Raw genomic sequence first — 10755 nt, 5'->3', positions numbered from 1 at the left:
TTAAACTCTAATACTTACCACTTTGATACAAATATAACTCTGATGAGTAACATCCGATGCAAATTGATATTCAGAAGAAATACATTAACTATACTTATAATTAACTATTCGCATGCATTTAACGTTCTTAAAATGATTCATAAGATATACTTATAATAATTATTATTATTATTATTATTATTTGTGAAATAAGGACATTTCATACAAATAATGTGGTCCAAATAATAGATGGAGACTAATATTTTTAATATAAATTAAAATTTAGTTAGAGTCAAATGATATTTATTCTAACATGACCATCTTAAATCTGGCAATAAATATAATTAGAAAAATTATTTGTAAATAAAATATTATAAGAGTTTAATTGATAATTATCAATAAAAATATAAACTATCAATAAATATTATCAATAAAAATAGAAATTATACAGACGTAACTAATTCTGTCATTTATATTTGTCACTTACTTAACCGATAATTTCATTAAATATCAATTTAATAAGTTACTTTAACATCTTGAATTATTTATTATTGGCTTGGTTATCATATCCTTTATGAGTTTGAGGTGGAAGCCTTATCTAGTATGTATTGCTTAATCAAATGCTATAATTTATAATATAGACTATTTCCATTGTAGGAATTCTATACTTTAATGCTTAAGTTTTATAATAAATTATCCACATTATATAAAACTTAGAATTTTGAGTCTTAATCAAGACTCATATTATAAGAATAAAATAATATTTTTTATACTTTAAAATATATCTTTTTAAAATAATCAAATAAAAATTTAGTTAGAGGTTAAATTTTATAAAACCTAAGTTTATCTATATTTGCAATAAATCCAAATAAGCTAAATAAACATATTATTCACTTTGATTAAAGAAGCTTAGTTAAACATATGATTAACATTTGTTAATTTAATATGCGAAAGAATTAAAATTTCCAAGTCGGACGCTTTTTCGGACGCGTTAGTACTGCTATGCCAATTAATGAGATGTACTCCTCTTACTGACATGGGAAAGCATTGTGACAAGCAGTACCAAACCTCAGGTATGCAGATGCATTCACAGCAATTCAAGTACAAATATAACATCACATTATCATATGCTCATTTAAATTATCATATGCAATTTAATTATTATTTTAAATAATCAATTTACACCTTCTTTAATTTAATAGTATTTTTATCCTTATATATGTAAAATAATTTAATGTTTTTCATCTATTTATATTTTATGCCACGTGAGTCTGTATTTTTTAAAACGTACGGTAGCTAATATTATTATAATATGAAGTAAAAGAAGAAGAGAGAGGGAGTTAAACATTTAACTTTCATTTCCACATTTTATTTTTGAGTTCTTCCTCATGCATCTTACCGGTCCCATATACACATTTTAATTTTTCTATTATTCCAATTGTAGTCTCGTCAAAACTACATGACCATATAAAATCTTTTGACTACTGTTTGTATGTGTTGTTTGTATACGGTGGGATGTATTTCTGGATTGGATACATTTTTGGGTTAGACGGAACGAAGGTCGAGACCATAACTGTAGTGGTTGAGAGGACGATGGTGTTGGATTGGATGCATTTATAGGTTAGATGGGGCGAATGTCTGGATTAGATGCATTTCTAGGTTAGATAGGACGAAGGTCGAGTCGAGGCATAGTGGTTGAGAGCATGCCGGCGGAAGAACGATTGCAAAGGTTGCCACACTTGGAAGTACGATTGAGTGTCCACCGTAACCACAGTTAAAAGTGCGGTTCACATCGCGCTGCAATTGGAAGCACGGTTCATACCGCGGAGCAATTGAAATTGTGGTAACTACATGCGGCTCATTTAGCCCGCAATTCGAATTGCGGTCAAGGAATTTTCTAGTATCTTTCTTTTTGTTTTGATTTACTATTTTTAATTTGATTTGTTTTATATTTTTTATCTGTTTATTTAAATATTTAATATTTTGCGGATAATATTTTTTAATTTGTATTTTTTTATATTTGATATCTATTTAAATATTATTTTTAATGTAATTAATTTTTTTTAATTTCCAAATTTAAGTTTATTTGTTAATATTTTGAATCTATAATTATTTATTAATATTTTATTTTTCAATATGAATTATTATTTAATTATTTGTTGTATTTTTTTTAGTTTTTTAATAGTTTATTAATTTAAATTTAAATTTAATTTATTGTTGTGGTTTTTAATTAAACCATCATTTTTTAGATTTTATTAAATGAAAGACATAACTGTCAATTGAGAGATATAAGATGAAACAGGTGAGGTGTGGGAGCATCATTCTTTATTTTTTTCACAAAATTAATTATATTTCCTCCTTTCATCTCAAATTTACCTCCACAAATCAATTACGCAGTTGAGAAATTGAGGAATTAAACAGTGTTTTAAATATATCAAATTTCAAAACAAAGTAAATTTTTATTTATTTTATAAAATCATTGTTTTTTCTAATTTTCGTGTTGTTTTAATCATTAATGAGGATAGATGAGAAAATTGATCCTCTTGCACTAGATTTCTAGTTAGGAATAGCTCAAATTATTGAGTTACGGAGCTTTAGTTTTTGAGAAAGTAATATTAAGATAGTTTTGGGGAAAGTAGTATTAAGAAAAGGGAAGCTAATAAAATTTAAAAATACCACTATTTAATTAAATAGTGATAAAATTGTAATATTGAACTTTATTGTGTATTAAATTAATTATGTTATTGTTATATTGATCTTCTTTTTCTATTGTATATATTGCTTCAAATTTTGGAGTGATGAGAAAGAAAATGTTAGAATGGGTGAGATATTGAATTGAGTTTGTGAAAATGATTTGCTTATGTTGGTTTTTATTAAGTTGAAATGCATAATTTAAGTAAATTAATATATGTTATACATTTATTGATATTTGAATTGTCTAGGATGGTTTTACATTGAGTTAAATTTGTTTGGTTACATGAAAGGAGTAAAAGTACTCTAATAATCTAATTGAATAATCTATTATACATAAATCTATTGGGAAAAAAATAAGGATTTCGTTCCATTAAGCTCTTAGCATTTTTTATTTAGGTAAGCCATATAAAAATTTTGAAGTGTTGGTTGTCATTTATAAACCATTCGATGTCATCTCAAAAATAAATTTCAATGAGTTCTCGACTTTATTTTTATTGGGTAAACTCTGTTCTTGCTCAACAAAACTATTTTTATAAAAAAATTTAATGGTCATTTGTTAAGTGAGCAAAATTTTCACTAGACAAACTAAAATTCGCTTATTATGGTGAGGCCTATAGTTTAGTGAGCATAATTCTAGAACGAATTTTGATATGTGCTTAAATCAATGAGTGAGTCAAATTCTAACTAAGTAAGAGTATATTATGAACTCCAAAAATTTATGTTTTTAAATGTTAAAATGAATATATCTTTCACTATTTTGATATATTTGATTTAAATTTTGTAGTTGAATATCATATTAATGCAATGGAAAGTAAATGATGAATTGTTTGTCTTTAAATTGAAATGAAGAATATTTGGTTACTTTTAAATTGAAATGAATAATATTTGATTGATGATATATGTGATCTTGTGCTTGGCATGGATTTCGATGAATGTAGTGACTCCTAGGATTAGAGTACTACATTGATGTGATTCTTAGGTAGTGTATTGAGAGAAATTTCATATAGAGATTATCCTGACTCTACCAGTATCATACTCATGTAGGGGAAGATATCTAATTGTAAGTATCGTAGGAGATTCCTATTTGAAGCTTCGATATAAGATCGAATCTCACAAATAAGGAGTTTCAAATGTGAAATTTATAACTATAACTCTTGAGAGACATGAGTCGGTTATGAAAGGTCCAAAATATTTAGGTTTGCTTAATACATTAGTTTTTCGAAAGTATAGTCAAATGTCTTTGTTATGTTTAAGTCATGAGGAATTATCCTTGAGGACTGTGTTGTAATGATTGAGTCATGAGGGTTGTTTTATAGTATACATTTGACTTTTGTTGTTAGCTGTTGATTTTGAAGTTGATGAACCTTGTTTGGAAAGTAAATTTTTATTTTTGAATTAAATTTATGATAGAGACAAAGAGAGTATGATAAATGGGTGGGCTATTGAACTTTTGTTTGCACAATAGTTATGCTTATTTGAGTAAAATGTTAGTTTATATAAGATTGCTCGATTTTTACTATTTTATCTTTTTTTATATGATGTTGTAATATTCATTATTATTATTATTATTATATGTTATATGTGAGCCGATGATATTGTAGATAACGAAATTGAATAGTTTTAAGACTCCAAAACTTTTATTTAAAAGTATAAGAATATATATAATTCCTCCACGTATTGTAATATTTATATTATTTTTTAATTTTTGTTTGAAATATTTATTGGAGGACTGTAATTATTAATGTTTATGTATATTTCTGTTTTTTACTATTATTAATAATCATGTGACAAATAAATTGATGGAATGATATCTGTTAATATGAATTGTTATTTAAAAAGACTTTCTTAAGTTATATTAGTATAAACATTTGTTCTTGAGATTGAATAATAAATACGTAAAAAAAAGTGGATGATAATTGTATTAATAAATGACAATTTTTCATCCAAAAAAACACAATTAACGCTAATGTAACGTTAGGATCATATTAAAAATTTTAAATAATATAAAGACTACATTAAGTTAAAAATAAATAGACTTAAAAATAAAAAACTATAAAAATAGAAAATAGATTTAAGCCTTTTGTTTTCTATTTATTCTTTTGTATTATTCTCCCTCGTTTCTCGATGGTGAGAAAACAAACGTCAATTTTTTGAAAACGAGAAACTGATTTCATATTCATTTTTCTTTATTTAGTAGAAGTAGACAGCTGAGGAAATAAAATAGAAAAATGAATTGAAAATAGATCAAATTAATGTTAGTGCCGATAATAATGGAATTGCTTATTCTATATACAAAACAAATTGACAATAAATAGGGTGGGACCATGGCCATTTTGTTCGATCTCTGCATCTAATACCATTTTTCTCTTTACATTTTAATTATTATAAATAGAAAAATGCATACAAGTATGTCAAATGGGTACAATAATATCATTATCCTTTTCAATACTTAATATTTTAAATTTTAAAAATTTTGGATAATGAATTCGTTTAGATTCCCACTTTTATTCAGTGTTTGATTGTCTGTGAAAACATTGAATTCAAAACTTTTTTTTAGGGTTTAAGGGTTTATGATTAAAGTTTTATTTAGAAAAGATGAATATTATCTCCTTTTTCTTTTTTGAATATTCAGTGACGGTTAACATTTTCCATACAAAAAATTAATGAAAAAAGATTAACGGATACCTCTCTTAGAACAACACCTATTATAATGCTGAATGACTATGTTTCAAGGACAATTATACAACCAAATTGTACTTAGAAAAATTAGCTGAATATTATTTACAAGATGAGAGGTTTAAAATCAATTATAAGTGGTTAACGCTGAATTAGAATTGGCATCAGATACTAAAATGTCAATATTTATACAAATTGTTTTGCAAATAGGGTTGAAGAGAATGTTTGATCAACATTAAAAATAACAAGTAATTTTGATAAGGGAGATGGAGAGAAAAAGAAATAAAAAAATTGAGAGAAAATTAAATAAAAGAGGAGATGAGAGAAAACAAAAAACAGAAAGAGTTAAGAGAAAATAAAATAAAAGAAGCTGTGGAGACAGGAAATTCAAGAAAAAAAGATAGAAGAAAAGAGAAAATAAAAAATAAAATAAAACTAAGTGACAAACAAAAAGGAAGAAAAAAAAGTAATAAAGAAGATATTTTTTAATTATGCAAATATTATTGTTTTTTTCATCATACATGTCCAACAAGCCATTTGATATCAATTAATCGATAGTACTTGAAGGGATCTTGGAAGAGAATTTAATAAAAAGATTATATTTTATCTTGATACTGGCTTAATTGTTTCTATTGGAATAATTGTGCTAATGAAAATTGAGAACACATGCTCTTATGAAATAATGATAAAATATAGACATAATTAATATAATTTTGGGTTTTCTTTATAATTTTTATTATGTCTTTTAATTAGGTGGTCGAATTATTGCCTTTTAGCTTAAAATTATATTAATAGATTGTAATACACAAAGGCTTAAAGTTTAAATTTTATATTAAAGTTTAAAGTTTAAAGTTTAAAGTGCATCACATAATAGAAGCATAAGGTGAAGTTGGGAGAGATTGTAAAACACAAAGGCCTAAAGTTTACGCATAAAAAAAACTTATAAAGTTCCTTATTTAAAATAAAGTATTTTATCCATTTAAATGCATGGACCTTCTGCTATCTAGGCACACAGCACTTATAAATATAATTAAAATTTCAAAATCAGAATTATTGAAATAGAATATTTAAATTAAGATAAATAATTTTGACAAGCAGACAGATTAGCATTTAAATATTAAAGAGTAAGTTTAAAATTATATTTATAATAATTGAATTTTTTTATCTTATCCAAAAATGAAAATATATTTCAATAACAATTGAATCTTTTAATTAAATTAAAATAGAATAAAATCATTTCAGAGAAAAAATTAACATAATATTCTATTTTTTTTCTTTACTTGGAACCATATATTTTATAATAGCCGTACAACACATATGTTTCAAAATATATCCACTATATGATGAGGGATTTTTTTTTGCCTTCTTTTATTAGTCCCATGTTTTGGATCCACTGAATTTTCTTTTAGGAATTTTGGAAAGAGTTGCTCCCGCCACCACTCTTAAGTGTTTTTTACCCTTTTTTACTATTTTTTATTTCAAAAATATCCTACACTTCTTCATTATCTTTAACATAGCTATCACTCAAAATTGAAATATGAACAAAACCATATGTCAAAGCACCAAAATCAACAAAGACACCAAATGGCTCGACAAAATTCATTTTCCCATTAAAACTTGTCCCAGGAACCAAATATTCATTCTTTATCGGAGGTATCTCACTTTGATGTGCTAACATTTTGGCTTTTGCAGCACGAGACAATGATTCCAAAGTTGGTGGCATAAACTATGATGTCTTTATTGGTGATGAAATGCCACAGAATCTTCTTAGACCAGGTTTCAGTGCTGATCAACTCATCAAAAACTTTGGACAAAAGGGTATGTCTGTAGATGAAATGGTCACACTTTTAGGAGCGCATTCAATCGGTGTGGCTAATTGTGGTGCCTTATCGAATTGCTTATACACTTTCAGTGGCACAAAATCCCTCACTCGACCCTTTATATGTTAAAATGTTGAAAAACCAGTGTCCTCCACCACCCACTGTGATAGGCACCACAATTTCTCTGGAACCTTCCACTCCTATTCGTTTGGACAACAAATATTACGAGGGTTTGATCAAGTACCGTGACTTGCTGACATCAGATCAACACTCATGATTTTTAAACGGATGCCAACATCCATGGACGGATATCGACATCCATTTGTCCTTCAACGGAATGGATGTCGATATCTATTTAAGAATTCAATGCACATTCACATCAATTTAAATATTAATAAAGGACAAAAAAGGAATGGAGAGATGCACGGATACGGTGGTGGAGGAAGTAACTATCTTTTTTAAATTACAAGCGTTTTCACGAGAAATCCTGGGCTGGTTCTTAACTTGAACTAGATGGGCCTATGGTAATACTCATCACTGTTTGTTGTTGGACTTTTTCTTTTCGCCTCCATAAAATTCGTGGGTATCTTTCATCATTTTAGAATAGGTTTTCCAAAAGGTATTTTCACATTTCATACAGATTATCCCAAAATGAATGAGAGATGACATAGAATTTAATGGAATATAGAAAACAAACTTGTTGTAATAGAGTGAGTTTTTTTCGTAGGATAATAATACAAGTGTGAATTTGATTATTTTAATGACATGTTCAAGAATAAATATAAATTATTTTGTTTAATTTTAATATTTATTAGATAACAGGTATATCATATCGGCATCTACACCTCTCCTTTTCTATTTTAAAAATTAATTAAATATCTTTTTATAAAAAATAAAAACCATAACAAAGAACATATAATATTATTAAATATTTAATAAAAAATAACAATTTTAGTAAAATAAACTTTAAATGGTCTAATATCATCTTAAAAATTAAGATTTGCAGAATTTTAATTAAAATTTAAGTCAAACTCAAATTTAAAATTTACTTATATATATATATTCTAAATCTATATTATCTTCGAAACTATAGAATTAATATAAGAATTTCCTATTACAATCGGACAATGAGTTCATTTATTATCCTTGGGTTATGTTACGTGTGCTTGTCTACTGGGAAAAAGTTATTTTATATTGGTAGGGAGAAAAAAAAGTTAGGAATATTCCATCTTCATGTTGCTCATGAGCTCAAAACTTTCCTCCAATGGTTATTGTACTTTATGGCCGGACGCTAAAAATTCACCATGTGATTAATCTAGTCGGACGATTGACAATAAACACTCGATGAAAATTCATAATCAAGTATTCCTATAAAGATAATAATGATTAAAAGCATTATATTGAGATTGAGATATAATTAAGATTTCGTTAATTCCAAACCCACGTTAAAAATTATAAATACAGATAAAAGATAAGAGGTAAACAAGAATATTTTATTATAAATTTTAACTTTAACATCGAAAAACCTTTGACAGGTACACTTCCAAACGACTTATCAAAAAAGAAGTCGAGTGAAATAACATTAGTCTTATAACAAAAATTGTGCAAATATTAAAATTGTGCAAGTGTTAAAAGTAAATCGACCTTCCATCCGAAACAGTTATGCTACGTAGAACCAATAAACAAGGGGGTTAAAGGGTGATTATCATGTTCAGATTTTCTACAGGAAAAAAAAGTTTATTCCATTCTATCAAGGATCACATCACAACTCCGAAAGGAAAAATAAAAAAGAAAAAGAAAAGAACATCTATAGTACTTATTTGCTTTAGTTTACTTTTTCAGAAAGCTACAAAGAGGTTTTTTATTCTTTCAAGTACATAAATTCAAACATGTGTAAGTGTAAAGCATTTATAGCTTAATTTCTTCAAGTTGGTAAGAAAGTTTCAAGTGGATATGTATTTAATTCTTTTGTTTCAGTTGTATTATGATTTTTGAAAAAGTGTCTTTATTAATTTTTTTAAAAGAAATTACTAAAAGTGTTAAAAGCATACATATATGTTTTTTATTTAATTATTTTTGTAAAATTTTTTGTTGTTCATATTAGAGATTAGTGGTGTGAAATGTCAGTCTCTTTATTTTAATTTAATTTTTATATATATTTTATTGATTCAATTTAATCCTAAAATAAAAAAAGTAATATTAAAATCAAATTTATTATTTATATAAATATTATACTAATATTTTTTTATTAAAAATTATCTTTTAACATATTATATTACTATATATTACTAACTCGTTTTGTTAATATTTTTCTTAATAAACTTTAATATATTATTAACTCATATTTTTTTAATCATTTTTATTAATAAATTTTAATATAAATATTAATATAACATTTAAAAAATAATAAATTTGATTAAGATTAAATTTATTATTTGTATAAATATTATTAATTAATTAATTCTCATAAAAAATGAATTAATAACATATTAGTTTTAAATACTTATATTTTTTTTAAATTATACTTAATTAGTTTCAAATCTTATAAAAACATAAATTAACATAATATATATTAATAATATATAATAATATAATATGTTAAAAAATAATTTTTAATTAAAATATCAATATAACATTTGTAAAAATAATTAATTTGGTTACGAAGAAAAATAATATTATTTTATTTTAAGAAAATTAAAACTAAATTTAGTAAAAAAAATATATATGTAAAGAGCAAATTAAAATCAAAACACTTACACTTAAAAACTAATATGTGACACTATCTTATTATATGTTAGTGTCAGGTGACACAACAACAACATTCGATAATAAAACTTTTTGCAAATAAATTAATTAATTAATCAATTAATATATATATATATATATATATATATATATATATATTAACACATTTTATTAAAGTTTTTAATATTTAAAAAAATTGAGAACTTTTTTTTCAAAAATTGAAATACAATTAAAATAAAATTAAACTAATACCAACTTAAAACTTTTCTATCAAAATGAAAACAATCATACTAATTAAGCTTTATTTTTATTTTAATGTTTGTAGGATATAAACATGGTGCTTAACACGATGAATAGATTGATGGGAAAGTATTATGTGAAAGTATGACAACAATCTGATTTTGGTCTCTCGGCCATTCTCCTGCATCAATGAGAGTTGAAGCTTGCATAACAAGATGCTTGAATTGACTAGGAATCAAGTGCAATCTATAAATGTGTGATTGGAATCCGAAATTTTAAGTTAATGACATTTCAAATTAAATCTTTGTTTTGAAAAAAGTGAGATTATTAACTTCAAGGAAATATTCAAAATGCAAATAGATTAAAAAAAGACAAAATTGGGTAACTCATAATTATTATTTGCACGATTAAAATTAAAATACCACTTCAAATTTAAAACCTTAATGCTTTGTTATTTTGAGTGGATTTGAGAGGTTTTGAAGATAATTTTTTTTGTCATTTTCTTTAGCGAATTTGGAGGTAAATGAGAGTGAATTTGAAAATAAAATTTATGAGAATTAGTATAGAATTGTATTGACGTGACAAATTAAAAAAAATTATT

The 10755-nt window shown here is 25.0% G+C and overlaps 1 protein-coding gene across 1 annotated transcript; it reads left to right on the top strand.

The window, feature by feature from the left end:
• The first annotated feature begins 1015 nt into the window (after positions 1 to 1015).
• On the top strand, positions 1016 to 7446 carry LOC148206695 (peroxidase 5-like). Its single transcript, XM_088108631.1, has 3 exons — positions 1016 to 1052; positions 7042 to 7167; positions 7262 to 7446. The coding sequence occupies exons 1-3, from the start codon at positions 1016 to 1018 to the stop codon at positions 7444 to 7446; spliced, it is 348 nt and encodes a 115-aa protein (XP_087964757.1).
• The last annotated feature ends 3309 nt before the right edge of the window (positions 7447 to 10755 follow it).

Source organism: Vigna umbellata, chromosome 1 (assembly GCF_029865625.1).
Source record: "Vigna umbellata cultivar VRB3 chromosome 1, Vumbellata_1.0, whole genome shotgun sequence".
In the NCBI taxonomy this organism is placed as follows: Eukaryota; Viridiplantae; Streptophyta; class Magnoliopsida; order Fabales; family Fabaceae; genus Vigna; species Vigna umbellata.
The sequence above is the reverse complement of the archived record's forward strand: the minus strand, read 5'-3'. Positions and strand labels throughout refer to the sequence as shown.

Coding starts and splice junctions, on each gene's coding strand:
- LOC148206695 (XM_088108631.1), top strand. CDS start 1,016: ATGGGAAAGCATTGTGACAAGCAGTACCAAACCTCAG. Junction 1,053..7,041: donor CAAGCAGTACCAAACCTCAG/GTATGCAGATGC, acceptor TGGCTTTTGCAG/CACGAGACAATGATTCCAAA. Junction 7,168..7,261: donor CAAAAACTTTGGACAAAAGG/GTATGTCTGTAG, acceptor ATACACTTTCAG/TGGCACAAAATCCCTCACTC.